Raw genomic sequence first — 22,063 nt, 5'->3', positions numbered from 1 at the left:
ATTTTGGAAGCGGGAAGAAGAAGCGAGACCTTAGGGTGACAGCAGAAAGGAGTTTGCGGTGACAGAAGGTAGGAGAAAGGGTCAGTGCGATTCTGGGCAGAACATCAGAGGCTTTGGGTCATACGGTTGGGAGATGACGGTTGCCCCGTACGTCGTTCTGGGAGAGCTCATGGGGAACATGATGTCCACAACCAGACAGCATTGAGAAGTGGGAATGCTCAGACGGTGTTTAGAGAAGGGCCACGGGGGAGCATGGACTTAAGAGGAGAGAACGAAAGAGGCGACGTACTTTGGGACGTCACAGCGGGGAGGCTGGCGGACCGCCGAGACCGGAGGGATTTGTTAGGGGTAGAACTAGGGGCAAAGGGATGAAATCGGAAAGGGCAAATTAACACTGAAATATGAGGAAATGTTTCCAGCTGGTGAAATGTATCGGGCCGTGGAATCGTCTCAAAAGAGAAGAGGTACGGCCTCGTCGACATTTTAAATCCAGACTGCACGAAGCACTGGGATGTGTACTGTAGTCGGTCGTCATGCATTGGGTTAGAGGGACAGAATGGGTTACCCGGTAGCTCTTTTCCAGCGCTAATACAGGGAGCGGCATAATCTAGTGCATAGAGGCGAGAGACCTTAGTTCTGTTCCCGCCTCTGGCGCTGAGAACGTGTCCTTTCTGTGACAAAGTGACTCGGCCTCACCGGCTTTCCTTTACGGTGCGAGAGCCGGTCCCGTTCGCTCGATGCCTCGGACCCGGTGGGGCCTCGTCGACGTTTGGCACGCCTGGGATACTGGCCGTTCTGCGAGGTTAAAGGTTGTCCCTTCTCTGACCGGGAAAACTGCTGATGCTAATCACGTTTGCGGATGACGCGAAGCTGGGTGGAGGGGCTTGCCGATACTTCGAAGAGAGAGCTAAAATTCAAAGGGAGAACTGGGCTAGAGGAAAACAAGATGCACCTTACGTTTGTCTTTACGCTTAGAGAAGAAAAACAAATGCAGAAATATAGCATGAGGGATAACTCGCTGACAAGAATCTGGGAGTCGTGGTGGATCGCAACCTCAATGTGAGTCAGCGATGCGATGCTGTTGCAAAAAAAAGCACATCCAATTTTAGATTGCGTTAACGGAGGCGTAGCGTGCGAGGCACGGGAGGCGATACTAACGAACGCTCTACTCGGCCCTGGTTAGGCCTCAGCTGAAGTACCATGTCCGATTTTGGTCACCGAAGTGTAAAAAGGATGTAGAGAAACTGGAGAAGATCCAGAGGTGAGCACCAAAGATGAACAAAGGGATGGAATACAAGCCGTATGAGCAAAGGCTGAAGAAACTGGGTATGGTTAATTTGGAAAAGTGGAGCTTAGATCGTGGTCTTCAGATATTTGAAAGGCTGCCGTCAAAAGATGGAGAAAAATTGGGTTCTCTCGCCCCAGAGACCGGGACAAACGGCAATGGGTTCAAACTACGGCAGAGTAGATTTAGATTAAGTCTCTGGAAAAACTTCCTAACTGCGAGAACGGTCTGCCAGTGGACCAGACTGCCTAGGAAGGTCACGGAAGCTCCTTCGCTGGAAGCTTTCCAAAGGAGGCCGGATGGCCGTCTGCCTTTGACGTTTAGATGACAAATCCTGCAGCTTGACGGGGGGTTAGACCTGGCCGGCCCTTCTAACCCTATGATTTTGTGGACACTAATGCATAGAGAGAGATCCGCAAGATGACTTAGGCTCAAAATGGCACCCAGTTAGCGTGAGGTGCCCGGCCAAATCCTCGGCCACAAGTCAGGCACCCGGGCTCCCTGTATGATGCCTGGGGAGACCTAAGAACGAGAGCCACAAAAGCCAGCACATTGAGTGAGGAGCAGCCGGTAGCCTCAGAGAGGCTTAGGCCATATCCCTCGCCTAGCTCCGCTTGGGATTTTCAGCCATGGACTTTCTCCCGGGGTTAGGGGCCTTTCTCCAAAAGACTAAGGAGCCAGAAGCCCCCTTTAGCCAAGTGATGGGAGCGCTAACCCAAGCTGTGGGAGACCCAGGTTCCCGGCCTCTCTCTGCCAGATTTCGAGGAGGGATTTGAACTCCCATTTATGGTCTCTAAAGACAGCACCTCTGTGGAGGTATTATTCCCGCTTTGAACTTTAGCGTCCAAAAAGTGGGGACGTGCGTGTACCCTTCTAAGCTTAATTCCTAGCTTAGATCCGATAGCGCTGCCACCGACCAGAAATTCCAATGTCCGGTACGCTCCCTGTCCCCCAAAACCCTCCCCGGAGAACCCCGAGACCCAAATCCCTTGGGTCTTAAAACAAAGAGAAATAAACCATTCCCGAGACTTTCCCCTCCCTGAGAGATCACTGTGATCCAAACTCCTTGAATCTTAAAACAGAGAGGAATTAACCTTTCCCCCTACCGCTCCCTGGTGAGTTCAGACCCAATCCCCTTGGGGCTTACGTGAGGACAAAAAACAATCGGGCTCTTCAAAAATAAAGCTTTTAATTTAAAACAGACAAAAGTAAGGATTATCTCTGTAAAATCAAGATGGAAAATGTTTACAGGGTCTTCAGCTTATAGAGCCTAGAGGGACTCCCTCCCCCCAGCCTAAGATAAAAGTTACAGCAAACAGAGGTAAAATATCCTTCCAGCAAAATACACATTTGCGAGGTAAGAAAACAAACATAAAACTAATCCACCTTTTCTAGCTAGTACTTACTATTTTGAACATGAGAGACCGTTTCGGAAAGATTGGAGAAACCGGGTTGCGCTTCTGGCCCCTCTTAGCCCCGGGAGAGAACAACAACAAACAGCACGAACAAAGACTTCCCTCCACCGAGATTTGAAAGTATCTCGTCTCCCGCTTGGTCCTCTGGTCAGATGTCAGCCAGGTTCACTGAACTTCTTAACCCTTAACTATCTGTTTATGACAACCCCAACCACGGGGCTTGGGAATTCCAAGATTACCCTCCCTGTGGAAGAGATTCCACCTTGTCTAAATTAAATTAAATAGCTACCGCTAGAGAGAACTCAGCTTGGGCTGCCCACGTGCCAGGTGAGAGTCCTATCCCCTGGGCCAAAGGCATATTTAACTATTTATAGAAAGAACTTTTCTTCCATCGTGGAACCAGGGAACAAAGTGCTCACCTAAACAATTCAGCTTATTGCAGGACTTACTTAATTTATCCATCTGGATGTTGCTCTCGTGTTCCTACGTTCGACATAAGAAATGCCGGGATTGGCCCCGTGATCCATCTAGTAAGATGTGGGATAACCGCCCCCCCCACCCGAACCTTAAGAGTTAGGGGCTGGTTCAACGCAGAAGTAGGGCTTTTTATATCCCATCTAAGGCTTGGTTTTATTATTTACCAGTCTAACTTTGAATATCCACCCAACTGTCCAGATAAATCTCTAGCCGGCTTTGAAAATATCTACTGGGGGTTGTGTGTCTTTTTTACCGCCGCCGGTCCCAAAGTGAGCCCTCGTCAGGGAACCGGACAAAGCTGCGGCTTTGGAATCTATTAACCGACATCCGGCCGCTCTGTTAGGTTTTGACCTGCACGAGTTTAAAGCCGCCGAGAAGTGCCATCCAATTATACTACGAGCAGGAAACATTATAATTAAATTCCAGGGGGGAAAAAAAATACATCTCGGGTCTCGGCAGGTGTGTAACTTCGACTGTGCCGATCTGGACGAATTCATCGCTTCCTATCGGCTGGGACCCGACGTGGCAATCTGCAAGGAGAACGCCTTTAAAAACATACTGTCTTTGATAATGAAGCCAAAGAATTTAATATCCGGTCGGTTGAATTTAACACCCCAGATGACGACCGCTTCATTTTGCAGCATTAAATGAGTGAATCCTTCAGCGTGCAAAGGATTAGCTTGCACGTGGCTCAGGAAGGCAGCCTATAGCTAGCCTGGAAAGAGGCGGCAAGGTCCAGTGGTTAAGGCACAGCCGTGGGAGCCGGGATTCGAGTGCCTGTTCCGGCCCATGCTGTGTATATAACTTGGGGGAAGAGAGAGCTCAGTGGTTTGAGCATTGGCCTGCTAAACCCAGGGTTGTGAGCTCAATCCTTGAAGGGGCCATTTAGGGATCTGGGGCAAAAATCTGTCTGGGGCTTGGTCCCGCTTTGAGCAGAGGGTTGGACTAGATGACCTCCGGAGGTCCCTTCCAACCCTGATATTCCGTGATTCTACACCACGTCGCCTGTGAAGGGGGGAATAATAGCCCAGCCCTGCCCCATAGAGGTATTGTGAGGTGCGCCGATACAATGATAATGCTATGTCGGATGACTAGACAGGAAGCGGGGTGGTGGCTTATCATCTCGGGGGCTGCCCGCCTCCAGACAAAGACCCCCAGAGAGATTCTAGCGGACTCAGCAAGAATTCATCCTGGGGCAGCCCCGCTAGAAAGGGAGCTCTGCCTCCCTTGAAAACTTCCTGAGATGAGAATGCTCTGTGTCTCGCTCACCACTGTTGGGCCTCCTCGTGGCCAAGTTGTGGGATCAGCTCTCCTGCCCTTTAGTGCCCCCTTCCGTCGCTCACTCACGCTGCAGCCCCTCTCACTCTCCGGGACTTCGTGACTCGGCCCTTCCGGGGTACTGACGTCTTGCCAGACCGACTGTCCAGATGCCGCCTTCGGCGGTCCCGAGTCGCTTCCCAGTGGCTGCTAGGGGAAACCAGGTCCGTGCCCGCTCCAGGTTCCACCCCGGGAACCCTATAATCGGTAGCCAAAGTCTGCACGGTCTCAACGCTCGCAGATCTCTCCCAGGGCTTCCTCCACAGGCTCTCTTCCCTGAAACTCCTGTGGGTAAACCCTTTCCATCAAAGACAGGATCCCAGGGCTTTTGCCCACCTCTCTGTCTATAGACACCAATGTCTCCCGGCAACCTCCTTCTGCTCAAATCGTCCTGGCTTTATACGAGCCCAGCTGGGCTTCGTCATCGGTTAACCTTCATCGGGCCCTGGCTCTCCCCTGGGTGCGGCCTACAAAGTTAATAGGCCCCTGCCGAGCAACTTGAACCCCTTCGGGGTTGGTGTGCAGTGAACACCCCCGGCACGAGTGCTTATTAAAGTTGCTGACGCTTTCCATAAGAAGATGCTATTTTCAGTGGCATATAACTCTGCCAACTTTACCATTGGCTCCGACATTTCCCGAGCCATATGTTGTTTAGCCCACGTTACATTCTGACAACTTTTCCTTTGGGCAATGCTACAGCCCTCGTGCTTTGCAGCAGGGACTTGAAATTTGGCAGGCGGGAGTGGCCTGGGTGTCTAGGATTGGCCTTTTGCCTTTGCTGTGAAAAGCCACCCAAATTATAAGCTTTTGAACTAGTGTGGTGCGCCACAGAGCACTTACTAGAGCTTCAGAGTTATAGTTGCTGAAGTTTCCATTTGCACTGAGAATGCTCCGTCCTGGTGCTGAGCAAGACTTTCCGTACAATTGTAGCTCTGGGCTGCTCCAGGCTGGGTCCAGACACCAGAACTGAGACCGTGGAACCTGTTTCTCCTGTGCGCTCGATGATTCTCCCCAAAATGAGCCAAGAAAGCTGCTGGATTTGAATGCGGAGGAGACGAGAGCTGGACCTGGGGTAAGAGAGAGGGAGAGCAGGTTCAGATAAAGAGCATGTAGAAGGAAGAATGAGACTGGAGGGGAAGCCAGAGAGTTGCGCTGGGGAGAGACTGGGACTGGAAGCGGGCATGGGAAACGAGGGAGATTGGAAGTCCGTGGATGACAATGAGACCGATCGGTTGAAGAGCGAGGGGGATACTGGGAGTGGCTGGGAAGGAGACTGGGACTGTGGGAAATAGTATGAGGCCGGGTCCTATCGTGGTACATAGGCACAAGGGAGCCAAATGAAGGTCACCCAGGCCACCTTAATTCTGGCATTTGATTTTACAGCCTTAAAAATGTTCTGTTAATGTAGTTTCTGCGTGGTGCGTGTAAACAGTTAACAAACGGAAACCACGTAGCCTGGTGTCTGGCTTCGGTAGGAGCCTGTGAGTCGTGGGGCTCTGCAAATGGCTTCCGTCGTATAGCTCCTCAGGTGACCGCTCATCGGACGCTAACTAACTCGACTGGAGAGCGTCGCCGCTTGCGCCTTGACCCTCCCTACTCCCGGAGCAGTGTCCGAGCTACACGCGTGGCTTCGGCACAGGGACCCTATGGCAGGGGATAGTTCTTTGTGCCTTCTCCCCCATCCCTGCACGTGCCCAGGCTCGGTTTGGTCCTACGCTGGCTCCTCTCAGCGGTTGCCTTAGTGGCAATGACCCACCTGCCTCCCTCTCGGAGGAGTGCCAGCCATTTCGTGGGGTATTCTGCTTCCGGCAGCAGTCGGTCCAAAACCTCTCGCATGATGCGCCTGGACGAGTCCTCCCTGAAGCGCTAGGCTCGGTTCTGCCAAGAGCTGTAAATTTCTCTAGCAAAAACGGATCCTACCAACAGCAGAGGCAGCCGAGCTGGAAGGGGAAAATCGACACCGGCCGCCTCAAACGGCAACTGTTGCCTCGGTCGTGGGAACGCGAGCTGTGCGATGGGTCTCCGGATGGCTCCCAAGAATGACAAGACAACAGCTGCCGGTAGACAGTGCTGCCAAGCGGAACTGGGGACCGTCTTAGTGTTCCCAAGATCCAGATATGCCCTTGAATTCAGCAGTCTAGGCAAAAACTTCATGGCAGCCGCTCAGCTTTAACAGGCCTGTGGGTAGCTTTATCACCAGCCATCTGTGTGACAACAGCAGGACCGAAGGACAAAAGCATAGCGGTGTCTTAGTCCGTACGGTGGCCAGGAACCCAGGGCCAGACACTGGCAGAGAGCTGGAACGCACAAAGTGTGTATTTAACTAACAGAGCAAAGCTCCCGCTCGCTGGCTCACAGAAAAAGCCCTTCTCCCGATGTGACGGTGCAGCCCGTGGGAGCCAGCTGAGGTCGCTCAATCGGGGTGAACTGCAAACAAAACGGGGCAGACGAACCCCAAACGCTGGTGGTTATTCCAATACTTTGATTTACCAACCTGCACAAAACAGCTTCTATAGTACCTCACTGGTTGCTTAGAAATCCGAACGACGCAGTTCCCTTAAAGTGCCCAGCCTCAGGCCTCCGTCCAGACACACCTGTCAGATATGATGATGATTCCTGAAAATCTTATCTCATCATATAAAATAAAAGGTTACTCCGATCCCACAGGATCGGCCACACACCCAGGTTCGATTATAACATAGATCTTACCCAAAATACACGCTATACCCAATTCTTATTAACTGAACTAAAATTTATTTAAAAAGAAAAGAGAGTGAGTTAGTTAAAAGATCAATATACATACAGACTCGAATTCAATTCTTGAGGTTCGGATGCATAGCAGAGATGAGCTTGTAGTTGGGGAAGTGGATTGGACTGAAGAACTTGTGGATCTAAATGCGGAAGAGGCCTGGTATTACTTTAAGTGGCAGCTGCAGAAACTATCGGAAGCCTGCATCCCAAGAAAGGGGAAAAAAAACATAGGCAGGAGTTGTAGACCAAGCTGGATGAGCAAGCATCTCAGAGAGGTGATTAAGAAAAAGCAGAAAGCCAGAAGGAGTGCAAGAAGGGTGGGATTAGCAAGGAAAGCTATCTTAGTGAGGTCAGAACATGTAGGGATAAAGCGAGAGAGGCTAAAAGCCAAGTAGAGTTGAACCTTGCAAAGGGAATTAAAACCAATACTAAAAGGTTCTATAGCCATATAAATAAGAAGAAAACAAAGAAAGAAGAAGTGGGACCGCTACACACTGAGGATGGAAAGGAGGTTAAGGATAACCTAGGCATGGCCCAATATCTAAATAAGTACTTTGCCTCAGTCTTTAATAAGACTAATGAGGAGCTTAGGGATAATGGAAGGATGACAAACGGGAATGAGGATATGGAGGTGGATATAACCGCATCTGAGGTAGAAGCCATACTTGAACAGCTTAATGGGACAAAGTCGGAGGGCCGGGACAATCTTCATCCGAGAATATTGAAGGAACTGGCGCATGAAATTGCAAGCCCTTTAGCGAGAATTTTTAATGAATTGGTAAACTCAGGGGTTGTACCGTACGACTGGACAATTGCTAACGTAGTTCCTATCTTTAAGAAAAGGAGAAAGAGTGATCCGAGTAACTATAGGCCTGTTAGTTTGACATCTGTAGCATGTAAGATCTTGGAAAAAAATTTGAAGGAGAAAGTAGTTAAGGACATTGAGGTCAATGGTAATTGGGACAAAGTACAACATGATTTTACTGAAGGTAGATCATGCCAAACCAACCTGATCTCCTTCTTTGAGAAGGTGACAGACTATTTAGACAAAGGAAATGCGGTAGACCTAATTTACCTCGATTTCAGTAAGGCATTTGACGTGGTTCCACGTGCGGAATTATTAGTCAAATTGGAAAAGATGGGGATCAATATGACAACTGAAAGGTGGGTAAGGAACTGGTGAAAGGGGAGACTACAACGGGTCGTACTGAAGGGTGAACTGTCAGGCTGGAAGGAGGTTACTAGTGGAGTTCCTCAAGGATCGGTTCTGGGACCGATCTTATTTAACCTTTTTATTACCGACCTGGGCACAAAAAGCAGGAATGTGCTAATAAAGTTTGTGGATGACACGAAGCTGGGGGGTATTGCTAACACGGAGAAGGACCGGGATATCATACAGGAAGATCTGGACGACCTTGTAAACTGGAGTAATAGTCATAGGGTGAAATTTAATAGTGAAAAGTGCAAGGTCATGCACTTAGGGATTAATAATAAGAACTTTACATATAGATTGGGGACACATCAGTTGGAAGCAACAGAGGAGGAGAAGGACCTTGGGGTATTGGTAGATCACAGGATGACTATGAGCCGCCAATGTGATATGGCCGTTAAAAAAGCTAATGCGGTTTTAGGATGCGTCAGGCGAGGTATTTCCAGCAAAGATAAGGAGGTGTTAGTACTGTTATATAAGGCGCTGGTGAGACCCCACCTGGAATACTGTGTGCAGTTCTGGTCTCCCATGTTTAAGAAGGATGAATTCAAACTGGAACGGGTTCAGAGATGGGCTACTAGGATGATCCGAGGAATGGAAAACTTGTCATATGAAAGGAGACTCAAAGAGATTGGCTTGTTTAGTCTAGCCAAAAGAAGGCTGAGGGAGGGATATGCTTGCTCTTTATAAATATATCAGAGGGATTAATATTAGGGAGGGAGAGGAATTATTTACGCTTAGTACCAATGTAGACACAAGAACGAATGGGTATAAACTGGACACTAGGAAGTTTAGACTTGAAATTAGACGAAGGTTTCTAACCATTAGAGGAGTGAAGTTCTGGAACAGCCTTCCAAGGGGAGTAGTGGGGGCAAAAGACATATCTGGCTTTAAGATTGAGTTTATGGAAGGGATGGTATGATGGGAGAGCCTAATTTTGGCAATAGATCTTTGATTATCGCCAGATAAGTACGCCCAGTGGTTGGTGATGGGATGTTGGATGGGAAGGGATCTGAGTTACTGCAGAGAATTCTTTCCTGAGTGCTGGCTGGTGAGTCTTGCCCACATGCTCGGGGTTTAGCTGATCGCCGTATTTGGGGTCGGGAGGGAATTTTCCTCGGGGGCAGATTGGCAGAGGCCCTGGAGGTTTTTCGCCTTCCCCTGCAGTGTGGGGCATGGGTCACTTGCTGGTGAATTCTCTGCAGCTTGAGGTCCTCAGACCGCAATTTGAAGACTTCAATAACTCAGGCATAGATTAGGGGTTTGTTATAGAAGTGGATGGGTAGAGTTCTGTGGCCTGCTTTGTGCAGGGGGTCGGACTAGATGATCACATTGGTCCCTTCTGACCCTAGAATCTATGGATCTAGTTGCCAAAAGTCCTTTTAGAAATAGTCCGTAGGTTAGAGTCCAATTTCCCCATTCAGGGTGGCTCTGGTCAATGACTGGGGATCTCAATCTTTGTGGCTTAAGATTTCCCCCTCTTGAAACCCAAAGCAGATCTGAGATGAAGAAGGATGGTGTCCCAGGGTTCTTATACGTTTCCAGCAGCCTTTAGCCTGAGAAAACAATAGCCTTAACTTCTTCTCCCAAACATCCCGGCAATGAGCACAGAGTAATTTATCCATTAAACCGTTCAGATACAGGTTACCGCAACCTTCAAAGAGAGACATAGACAATAATACTATTTCATTCGACTATCATCTTAAATGCTAATATTCCTTTTTGATCTTTGAATTAAAACTAGAGCAATAGACAGGACTCGTTTGCTTACGTCCCAAGACCTGAGCAAACATCTGCCCTTCTACCTCTAACAATGCAGACTTGCATTTCAAAGCTCTATTCCTTTACATATCTTCCTAACCCTAACCCGTCTTTAAGGTTCACCCATGGGTCAGGTCAGTCGGTGAGGTGAGTTAATTAACTCTTTCTGGCCCTGTCACCTTTCAATGAGATATTATATTATACTCATAACATCAAACCTGATCATGGGAACAACAGAGGGCTGCGAGTCCAGCTGGGGCATTAGCACCCCGCAGGCCTGCTCTGTCAAAGCTCTCCCTTGCTGCCACCAAGGAGAGAATATTAGCTATTAAATAAAGCACATCCTTGCTCCCTCTGCCCTGCAGAGGCATCTACGCTGGGCTGGGCTGGGCTTGTTTCCATCACGAGCTCTCTCTTGGGTCACGCATGGGACCCAGCAGGCGTGAGACAGCGACAGACAAAGAAGTCCATCCTCAGTGTGAGTTCCAGCCTGCCAGCCCTGCAAGCCAAAGCCCTGTATTTACCCGCCTCCCAGGGTTAGCGCTGCAGTCAGAGCTGTGCTTCCACCCTCGACTCGCGAGAGTCATCATTAGGGTTTGGAAGGAGGCTGCATCTCCGTGGCCTACGCTGTCCTTGGTCGAGTCTGCCCATTGGAACGATGCACACCTGGAAATAGAGTAAGTAACCTCCAGTCAACCCTAATACTGCAAATCCTGGCTCGCCCCGGCCCCCGGCCTGCGCTTGGGGGTGAGTATCGTAGAAGTATAGGATTGGAAGGGACCTCGAGAGGTCTTCTTAGTCCAGTCTCCCGCACTCCAGGCAGCACTGAGTATTATCTGCTTTATTCTGTATCTGCTTCCAACTAGCTGTGCGTGACAAAAGCTTCACAGCGCTCAGCCCTTAAAGGCAAAGTCCTCAATACTATAGCATGGACACTGGCCTGGCTAGTGTCTCCCAATGCAGAAAGAGAGGCGGTGTGAGGCACCGTAATATTCTGGCCCGGATTCTGCCCTGAACTGACATCCACTTGGTGCAGGGGATCAGAGGGCCGTCAGAGAACCGGTTCCGGCTCCCCAATTCTGTGGCCTGATCTATACCGTGGCTCAACCCCGGCATAAGATAGAGCAGCCTTGGGGGTTCCTATCATCCCAAAGGAATCATCGTGCTCACGACCTGTCCCCTGCTCTGCCAACGCATCCTGCACAGTCCAGGATGATTGATGCGCAACCTGGTACGCTCGATTCCCATCTCTTCACAATGAAAAGGACCGTGGGGTTCTCTAGAAGAGCTGAGCAAATAATTAAAATCCACACTTGTCAATCCGTACCAAATGTCTCTCAGGGCTATCTCCGAGCATAAGCCAGGCCAGAGTTCCACCCGCTCGTGGATGCGTACGATGAACCGCCTAGGTCACCTCTCCATTCGACACACCTGCCACTCAACACAAAACCTGTCTGCCCAAGTGCCCCCAAGAAGTAATGCCACCAGACTCAATGGAGTCGTGCCGGAGATGAGGTTGGTGCCTTAATGCGCCAGCGGAAAGCCTCTGCCCGGGGGCCCAGCTCCAGCTTTATTCCTTTCTATGCTTTTCGTGACATTTCTTCAATATAAATGGTAACGGCGATGTTTTTGCCAGCACTTAATGCGGTTATTTCTGTGCCTGGCCCTGCGTCTCGTCTCCCCTTGACGACGCAGTCAGTCAAACTAGCGCTTTCCAGCCTCGTAAAACTAACGTACCGCTCTGCACTCAGATAACTCCTTTCATCTGAGGATCCCGGGGGCTTTCCAAATATCAGTCCATTAACCATCCCCTTCCCTGCCCCCCAGGATAGGAAGTATTAGCCCTCGCTGACAGATGGGCAAACGGGGACACAGAGAGGACACATGACTCACCTGGGGCCTCACAGGAGTCAGAGGCGGAGCCAGGCAGAGAACGCAAAACTGCGCCGCCAGTCCTGTGCTCTCCCCGCTACGCCACGCTCCCTCCAAGTGCTGTACAAGCCTTAATGTTTCCAGCATCTTTGGGCCAAGTGGGTAGGTGAGCAATGTGATCACCATTTTACAGGGAGGGAAACCAAGGAAGTGACGGGAAATCCCAAACCTAAACAGCCAGTCCTCAGTGCCATAGTTAATGGAACTGAGTCGTCCCTGGCTCCCAAGCCTGTGCTCAGACCATCTCTCGCTCTCTCTCATTCCCCTTCACCACACCTCACCCCACGCGCGCACAAATAATTCCCACAGGTCGTAGGAATAAAATAAACGTCTAGCCCCACTCTATGTATCAATACGTGCACCCACCTGTTTAAACTAAGCGCCTCCTCATTAACGTGCTATTTATATACCGTCGCTCTGGATGGTGTTTGATATGCATGCAGCAGGCTGGGTGCTGTTCACGCTGGCTCTGCGGCTCTCACACAACCTGTCCTTCTCCAGTCTGTGCTGTAGCAGATGGAAAAGAAATCCGAGCGGTTCAGTTAAACGAGGGGGATGGGCGTCATCGATTCCTGCCATCAAAGCATTGCCTGGCAAGCTTCCCTCCTGCAGCCCCCCAACACATGCCAGCCCTGCCCAGGAAGGGGATAGCGCTCTAGGGGCCTGAATTCTATCTCCTTGGCCCATTCCATCCATGCATTTGCTGGCAGGCCAGCACTGCCCACCCCAGGTTTGCTCGGTGGCTAAACGGAGGACTCCTTGCTCCAGGGCTGGCAATTCAGCACGCAACATTCATTTTCTCAGTTCGGAGCTAGCCCGGCTGCGATTCTGGTGCGGGGCAGGGGCAGGGCGTCAGTTTGCACCAGGACCCAGTCGGGACCACATATTTACTGTCGGACGAAAGCGAGAGAAAGGAAAGCAAATGAATTCCATGCCCCCGCGACTGCTAATGATGAAGTGAGATTGTACTGAACTGAGTCACAGTGTAAACGTTAATAAAGGTCACGTTAATGACTGGCTTAATTCAGGAATTATAAATTAGCTGATGTGAATTTGCTTTATGAACTGCTCCTTTCTGGCACTTACCCTCATCTCTGTCCAGGGCTCTTCATACACACCCATCCCCAAGCGACTCTCAGCTAATGGGGGTGCATTGCCCCCTAGCAGCACTAGGAAGTCGGAGCAGCTAATAAGAGACAATATTACCACACTGGAGTGAAGAGCTACCGCTCTTTGTAATTAACGTAGTGGACGTGGCACAGGACTGGACTTTGAGGATTTCATCGGCTGGCTAAGTCTCACTGTTGGGAACCAAGACCACATTGACTCCTGAAAGAAGAAGTAAGGGGACTGTGCCGTAAGAAGGAAGTCGGGGGAACTGGGCAATAGGATGCCTGTGTGTACCCCCAACCCTGTCATGAAATCAGATTGACTTTGGGAAGTCACTCAACTCCTCTGTGCCTCAGTTTACCCCCCTGGGTGATAATAGTCATCTACTCCCTCCCAGGGTGATATGGCTTACCCAATCAGTGTTTGTAAAGCACGACTTCGGGGCAGGGTCCTAGTCTGTGATGGGAGCTCCGAGACGCTACCTCAGTAAAGTTAATAAATCTGTATCTAAATCCTTCCTATACGGTCAGACGTCGCTCAGCGTATGAACACTGCTCCACCCTGCTGGACAGTTGTGCTCTTTGCTGCTGTTATGTTTAAAGAATATATGGAGATGACATATATCTATCTCACAGAACAGGAAGGGACCTTGAAAGGTCATTGAGTCCAGTCCCTTGCCTTCACTAGCAGGACCGGGTACTGTCCCTGACTGTTTCTTTGCCCCAGATCCCAAAATGGCCCCCTCAAGGATTGAACTAGGTTTAGCAGGCCGTGCTCAAACCACTGACCTATCCCACCCCCCTATAAAAGTCACCATTTCACCAGAATAGTGTTGCTCTAGCACTTAACCCCCCTCCCCACCCTGGAGGGCCAATGGATGACAAGGGGTTAGAGCTCAGCTCTGAAGGTCAATGGAACTCACGTGCCCTCCCACCGTGGCACGGCACGATCCAGCCCCAGGGAAGGACGGGGAATCCACGAGAAGAAGAGGGTCAGATGGAAAGCAGCAGGGAAAGACAAAGTGTTATCGTCATTTGGTGTAAGCAGGTGCCACACCAGTGAAGCCAAGAGGCTCCTAAACATTCAGGCCAGAAGGGACCATCGAGATCATCTAGTCTGACTGCCGCACGTGGCGGTCCGCCGTCTCCACCTGGCGCCAAGCCGGCTGTGCTTATGGATCTGGGGAAAATGATGCTAATTCCCACTCCGGCATCGCTCTGTGGCCAACTGACCACATTCTTTATATTTGGAACCCCGGGACACCGCCTCACTGGCTCAGAACAGTGCTACACCTCGAGAGAGCCATGTCCAATGGCCGCACTCCCTCTCCGATCCGCCAGCGGGAGGTGCTCACGTGGCAATGCGGCACCCGTCGCCTGCCCCCGTGCTGACGCCTGTGCCGCCTCCAGCCCAGGCTGAGTGGGGCGGCATGAATTCTTCCCCGGCGCCATCCACAGCTGCCTCAAAGCCACTGGGCAAGAGGCTGGAGTCCACATTCCGCATGGCACCTTAACACCGTCACGTGCAAGCAAACGCCAATGCGAGCTGGAAATTGGATGATCGCTAACCGTCAGAGGACTGTGGTTCTAGAACAGCCTCCCAATGGGGGCAGTGAGGGGCAAACACCCTACTAGTTTTAAGATGGGCGTTTGATTAGTATCTGAACGCGATTCCGTGACCGGGCTGCCTGTGATAGCAGGGCCTGGGACTCATTGACTCAGAGGTCTCACCCGGTCTTCTGTTCAAGGTAGCTCTCCTATATAAGGAGATCTGCAGCCTGTTCATTTTGCCAGCCGCCTCACAGGGGAGAGATTGTCACACGACACCCCCATTCTTCTCGCTGCCACTGAGTCTCAGAATGAAAGAGTAAGTCCGATCTAGATCCTGTCACCCTAGGCTGCGAGTTCAAATCCAGCTTAGGGTCAAGATTTAATTATCTTGGGGCTGGAAGGATAGCTCACTGGTTTGAGCATCGGCCTGCTAAACCCAGGGTTGAGAGTTCAATCCTTGAGGGGGCCATTTAGGGATCTGGGGCAAAAATCTGTCTGGGGATTGGTCCTGTTTTGAGCAGGAGGTTGGACTAGATGACCTCCTGAGGTCCCTGCTAACCCCGATAGTCTATGAAAGAGTTCCATGGGGGGTGAAGAGTCAATACACTGCAGCTTATACACACATAAGAGCAGTTCACCAGTCCTTCTGTTCCTCTACCATGTGAGCTATAGAAACTCTCCCATAACCGGTAGCACTAGAAGGTCCCTTATCCTCTCTTTGGCCAGCGACTACAGGGTAAAAATCATACACAAAGTCCATTGCGACGGTCCAGAAACCAGTCTCAGAACTACTGCCGCTTATTTAAAAGAACCCCCAAACGTGTGTTACTAATGGTGCCTCGCCTTCTTAATGTGTAAACGTTAGTTGTTGTTTCTTTAAATCTGGTTTACGGTTCACCGCCTATGCTGTTTGTTTGCTTTTTGCAGCTAGGCCCGTGTAGCTTGACTGGTCGGTTTCATCGTATAGTCAGTCGCACTTCCATGTCTCTCCTGCGCTAGCAGTCTTTGGTTACAAACGCTGCAGGAGAATGGCTAAGCCCCACAAATTAAAGACAAATAAATCCTGCGCTTTCCAAAGTAGCAGAAAAACATGAAATGTTTCGAGTAGGTTTATAAAGCTGTAACACAAACATGCTCTGAATGTGGAATCTAATGATCCTAATGGCATCCCTTCAATGTAACATAAGAATTTAAGATGGCACTAAAGCCGACATGCGGCCAACAGAGCGAGCGCTCTTCCTTTTGGTATTTTATCTGCCCTGAATTTAATACTTTGTGACACATGTATTTACCCTGGTAAATCAATGGAGGTTACGGGCTTTTTTCCAGCAAAACTCAGGTACCTTAATTTATTGCATTAAACGGCCATATCAAAGGCTTTTCAGAGATCAACAGAAAGTGCTGTAGGGTAAATTTCCACTACCACTTACCAGGGAAAAAAGACCATGAAGAAGTCAGGTAATAATCAGCACTTTAGTGTAGATTTAGAATTGAGTGGCAGTAATTCCACCAGAAGGTCTGGGCTACAGCAGCAAAGAGAAAACGTGAAGACTGTAGAGACTAAATCGATACCTCGGAAGATAAAAGGGAGCCGAGAAATTGGCTGATCGTTATTCAGACCACCTTTCTGAGGGAAGGGTAATTAAAGCCATATTCTCATTAATGCGTACCTTGCCCCGGCCGTTCTTCAAAGAAGACCTAATGAGGCTGTGAGAATAGACTCAGATTCCGCACGTCTCTCTGAGAAAGGGGTGCCTGTTTTGGGAGGGGATGGGGAGGGTCAGGAGGAGATCTTGGAGCAAGCAGAGGAGAGGTTTAAAAAAATAATAATAATGATCTGTCCCATCTACCTTCCCTCCCCCTGTGGTACTTTGGAAAGTCAGATGTAGGCTATCGGAGACGGGATCAGTAAAACCTCTGGGATTCAAACCTTCGAGAGGAGCCGGAGTCAGAAAAATCACAGGCTTTGGACTTAATTACAGCACTAAGAAAATACCAAAACCGGCCTGGGATTTTGAAACGTTGTCGGCAGCCAAATTCAGATGAGCGAGGAGGTACATTGCGTTCCAATCTTTGCAAAAGCAAAGCCAGGCACAGACCGCTGCCGTTAGTTTAACCCTTAGCCTCTGGGTGCGAAAAGCCATTTCCCTGTCACTCAGGGGAAGCAGCGTGGCCTGCGCAGAGGAGATGGGTTTGAGTCCCCAGCTCAGCCGCAGACCTGCAGGGTGACGACAGTTCCCCTCTCTGGGCCTTCGTCAGGGCTGCACGCGGCGGTTTGTTATCGTAGGGTGTGTTTTGACTGCCAAGTTGTATGTGCCACTTCGTTAGTGCAGAGTTTTTTCTCCTTTTGTGTTGAAGCAGATCAAATTCCAGGCCCATCCGTCTGGGCAAGGTCCCCTTCGCTGCTCAGCCAAAGACCACGGGGTCTTGGGGCTGCCTTCCTGGGACGGTGTAGCCAGCCACCTGCAATCCCTGACCGTCATCGTTTTGGACTAAGACATACGAGGAGCCGTGTCCGGCCATTAGAAATCTCCTGCCCTTCCCTGCCCGTGCCATTTAAGGGCCTCTTCCGTGGCCTCTCTCAAGAGCACAGAAACGCCAGGGGGAAATCATCAGCTGTCTGATAACTTGGTGCATTCAGATAAATAAATCTCTCTTTCTTCCTGAGCTCAGCCCCACTGGGCTCTGTGCCAAAGGCTGCTGCTGCTTACCCCACCATCACTTATTAATGAGGTTCAAAGTCAGGAGAATTCCTCACTCCTCGGTGCCTACAGCAATGCCTAGACTGAGTCGTGAAGACTCATGAGTGAGGTTAAGATTTTGTCACAGGTATTTTTAGGAAAATTCAGGGACAGGGCGTGGGTAATAAACAAAAATTCAGGGAAGACAGTGACCTGTCCTTGACTTTTACTGGAAGTACCCTGGGGTGGGGCTAACAGTTGGAGCCCTGTGAGGGGCTGACTGTTGGCCACGGCTCCGGCTCCACCACCGCTCCTGCGGCAGGGGCTGGCCGCCAGCCCCCATGGCCGCTGCTCCTGCTCTGGAGGTGAGTATGTGGTTCTCTCTTGCAACCGGTGCTGCCTCCTCTAGGAGGTTGGTGGACATTTGGAGGAGCTCCCTACCTCAAGTGGCGTGATTAAGGACTTCCTGGGGAGTGAAAGGGGGAATAGCCAAGGGGGCTGGTGACAGTGCTCCACCTGCAGGTGAGGGACCAGGTCGCTGAGAGCAGGGAAGGTGTGTGGTGTAACTCAGCCCTCTGGGCACTCCACTGACAGGGCGAGATCCACTGAGCCCCCACCGTCAAACTCACTGGGACTTGGTCTTGTTTTGCAGATGGACAGAGGTGAGTTCCAGCAGGATTCTGTCCTCAAGCAGCTGGAGGTTCTCAAGGAGGAGGAGAAGGAGTTCCAGAACCTGAAGGTGAGCAGTGGCCTGGGTCCAGCCTCAGGCACCTAAACCCCTTAGTATCGTACGTGACTTGCAGTAGCCAACTGAGATCAGGGCCCCGGCGTGCTGGGTGCTGCACAAACACCTAGGCAGAGGCAGTCCCTGCCCTGAAGAGCTTACAGTGCGAACAGACAGGACAGAAGGGAAACAGGCCGGGACTTCTCCGAGCTCCCAGGCACAGCCAGAAATAGAACAGATGTTTGCTGGCTGCTAACCCAGAGCCTTGCCCGCTGGGCCTCAGGCAGCAGCCACGAGAAGCTACATTTCAGAGCCCGGCTCCCAGGGAGCAGCTGCAATAAGAGATATAATAGGCAAGTGTAATAGCATCAGCAGTTCATAGAATATCAGGGTTGGAAGGGACCTCAGGAAGTCGTCTAGTCCAACCCTCTGCTCAAAGCAGGACCGACCCCAACTCAATCATCCCAGCCAGGGCTTTGTCAAGATGGGCCTTAAAAACCTGTAAGGAAGAAGATTCCACCACCTCCCTAGGTAACCCAGTCCAGTGCTTCACCACCCTCCTAGTGAAAAAGTTTTCCTAATATCCAGCCTAAACCTCCCAAATTGCTACTTGAGACCATTACTCCTTGTTCTGTCATCTGCTACCACTGAGAACAGTCTAGATCCATCCTCTTTGGAACCCCCTTTCAGGTAGTTGAAAGCAGCTATCAAATCCCCCCTCATTCTTCTCTTCTGCAAACTAAACAATCCCAGTTCCGTCAGCCTCTCCTCAGAAGTCATGCGCTTCAGCCCCCGAACCATTTTTGTTGCCCTCTGTGAAGTGAAACTTGGGGTACGCAAGACAAATCAAACTCTTGAAAGGGGTACAGAAGTCTGGAAAGGTTGAGAGCCAGGGATCTGATTCACTGTTGGGTTACAGGTTTTCATGAAAGACCTTACTCAATACACTTGTATGGCACAGTAATATTGCATGCAATCAGCTGATTCAGTTGCTTAGCGCTAGAGGTGAAGACTTTATAGGTAAGAGGCTACCTGGCCAACTCGCTGGGTTGGTCGCTTTGTTTACCTTTTATGTAAATGTACCTTTGCTATCCCTGCCCGACAACCCACCTGGTCAGAGAAGCAAATATCCACTCCTTTGTCTAGGACAGACTGGGTTATTCCTTGTTTGCCAAACACATTTTAAGAACGTAATTCTAGCGCATATCCCTACGGCACACAAGAATATTAATGAGCGGCAAGTTATTTGTTTCCCTGTGCTACCTTGCGTGCCACCTGGTGGGTTTATATTTAGGAGTTAGGTGTAGTGAACGTATCAGGCCTGACACGCGTTGCTGACAGACCCCCAAAGGGCTGCTGTGTCACAGTAACTTGTCTCTCCCCTCAGGACCCCACCAATGGCTATTACAGCGTGAACACCTTCAAGGACCACCACTCCACCCCCACCATCTCCCTCTCGGGCTGCCAGCCGGACCTGAGGCCCGCCAACAAGCAGCGGGTGCCCACGGGCATGTCCTTCACCAACATCTACACCACCCTGAGCGGGCAGAACCGCCTCTACGACTACAGCCAGCGCTTCGTGCTGGGAATGGGCAGCAGCTCCATCGAGCTGTGCGAGCGGGAGTTCCAGCGGGGCTCCATGAGCGACAGCAGCTCCTTCCTCGACACGCAGTGCGACAGCAGCGTCAGCAGCAGCGGCAAGCAGGATGGCTACGTCCAGTTCGACAAGGCCAGCAAGGCCTCGGCCTCCTCCTCCCACCACTCGCAGTCCTCGTCCCAGAACTCAGACCCCAGCCGGCCCCTGCAGAGGAGAATGCAGACGCACGTGTGAGCGGCCGGGACGTGGCCAGTGGTGGGGGGTGGGCGGGGACAGATGGCCAGGGGCCGAGGCTTTGGATACTGGGGAGCCCCCAGCAGCTGGGAGCTGCAGAAGTGATCTTGGCCCAAGCTTTATTCTAGTTCTCATGAGTTTATTTTCCAAAGCACTTTTGTCCACGGTAAAACGACACCCCCTGGCTCCTGTGGGGTGCCTGGGGGAGGAAGGAGTGTCTCGGGCAGCTCTTCTCCCCCCCACCCCCACAACCTCCGAAGACTCGCAGTCTCCTTCCTAGCCCCGTGGGGCAATGTGTAACCTGGGACCGTTGCGGGGCGGGGAGACTACAGCAGCCAAGACCAAACTGATTTAAGCACAAACCACGAGGAAGGCCGGACCTGGAGACTGGCACTGTGGGCAGGGGAAGGGGCGTGCCTTGCCGTGACCTTGGCACCAGCGCCCCCACTCCCCCCCCCAGGAACCGGAAGCCTCTTCCGGGGTGTTTTCCTCGGTGCCCCCTTCGGGGAGAGAGAGACGCCTTCCACGCGTGCCCTGAAGAGTGCCAGGAGCCCTGCGGCACTCCGTGCACCCCTCTAGAGCTTTGTTTGGGCCAAGAACCACCCTGTGCCCACGGCCCCTCCCCACATGAGCCTTCCGGCCTTTCAGCACTGACTTCACTTAACAAGAACCGTCCCCGTCGGTCAGACACAGGGACAGCTTCCCACTGGCCCAGGGGCTAGCAGCACTGTGGCCTCCCCACACACACTGACGGGACCACACTGCTACAGCCCGTTGGTTTCCCCCCCAACACCTCGCCTTTCCTCTCCTCTGCAAACGCTCCCACGGGGGGCTGCTTTCCCTCTGGGAAGCCGACGAGGGAGTCGGCTCAGAGGTCTTCCCCCAGCGCCCTTCCTCCGGCTTCCGCTGCATTGCCGCAGGACGACGCTCCAGGGAGCTTGCGTCTCAGACCCATCGCCACACGTGACTCCGAGCCGTGTTTTCTGACCACGAGAGGGCGTGGCTTCGTTTAAGACAGCGCAACAGAAACAGAACAGGTGGTGGTGTAACGTAGACGCATTGACGCTGCTAAATCTGGTTCTCTTATTTCATTTGGTGTTCAGTGTCCATCATCGTACAGTGTGTCTGGGGACTGACACAGCGCGAGGGGGCCCGTCCTGCTGCTCCACAGCAGTTCTCGTGCACCAGGGGACTTTGCCATGAGCCGGGAACTGTTGTTGGACTCAGCGCGGTGGAGGACTGTCTCTATCCGAGTTAGGTATGACGGTCAGAGAGGACCCTCCCAAAGCGGGTGGGCACGCCAACAGAGAGCAATCTCTTACTGCTGCTTGTGTATAACCCCAATAGCACAACTGGAAGATTAATACAAGCGGTGTAACAAGCTCCTCTGCGTCTGGGCCCTTTCAGGTTATTTGGAAGCTATCCAATAAACATGTCCGTTCCGGGAGGGCACGTACACCCAATTTCACTCTGCTTCTGTGCTTTCAAAACGGAGTTTCCTTAGGGCAGGCCTTGCGGATCCCGGCTGGGTCAGATCCGATACGGTCCTTCCCTCGGCAAAGATGGCAGTCAGCGTGACAATCTCATGCCGTTAGGCCGGAGCGTGAGGTTGATTTTGCTGTGGGGATCCGGCCCGGCTCCTTGTTCTCATTTAACTTTCATATTACAGGGCTTCGGCCCCAGTGTGCTGGGCGCTGTATGAATACATAGAGGCTCCGAGGCAGAATTTGGGGGAGGTGGGGGAATTCAGGCCCACCCTAGGTCCGGACTCACATTAACACATCAGAGGCCATGGGACACTTCAGAAGGGGCAGAGGTTTATTGCTATGGTGGTAACGGAGCAGACCTTGATCCATTTATACTCTCGAGTCGTATTTATTATGGTAGGATCTAGGGTCTCCCGATGGACAGGGCACTGCCCGAACAGAATAGAGACCAGACCAGCCCCTAAAATCTTGCAATCTAGATGAAAAATCCTCCCTTCTTGTCAGTAAAATAACTCTGCTTACTAAAACTGAG

At 51.3% G+C, this 22,063-nt stretch overlaps 2 protein-coding genes across 3 annotated transcripts in view; one reads left to right on the top strand and one right to left on the bottom strand.

Moving 5' to 3' along the window:
- The window catches only part of KIRREL3 (kirre like nephrin family adhesion molecule 3), a 737,495-nt gene extending 716,067 nt beyond the window's left edge, over nucleotides 1-21,428 (top strand). For both annotated transcript variants that reach the window (XM_050921587.1, XM_050921586.1), the window contains 2 exons: nucleotides 18,142-18,228; nucleotides 19,601-21,428. In XM_050921587.1, coding sequence (XP_050777544.1) covers nucleotides 18,142-18,228; nucleotides 19,601-20,044 — 531 coding nt within the window. In that variant the 3' untranslated portion in view covers nucleotides 20,045-21,428. The remainder of the gene's footprint in view (nucleotides 1-18,141; nucleotides 18,229-19,600) is intronic.
- On the bottom strand, nucleotides 3,053-5,836 carry LOC127033666 (uncharacterized). The gene is made up of 3 exons (XM_050921754.1): nucleotides 5,335-5,836; nucleotides 4,447-4,644; nucleotides 3,053-3,707 (listed from the first exon to the last, which is right to left on the bottom strand). The coding sequence occupies exons 1-3, from the start codon at nucleotides 5,812-5,814 to the stop codon at nucleotides 3,681-3,683; spliced, it is 705 nt and encodes a 234-aa protein (XP_050777711.1). The 5' UTR covers nucleotides 5,815-5,836; the 3' UTR covers nucleotides 3,053-3,680.
- Nucleotides 21,429-22,063: the final 635 nt, after the last annotated feature.

The sequence above is a fragment of the Gopherus flavomarginatus genome, chromosome 13 (genome assembly GCF_025201925.1).
Source record: "Gopherus flavomarginatus isolate rGopFla2 chromosome 13, rGopFla2.mat.asm, whole genome shotgun sequence".
NCBI lineage: Eukaryota > Metazoa > Chordata > Testudines > Testudinidae > Gopherus > Gopherus flavomarginatus.
This window is presented reverse-complemented; position numbering and strand designations above follow the sequence as displayed.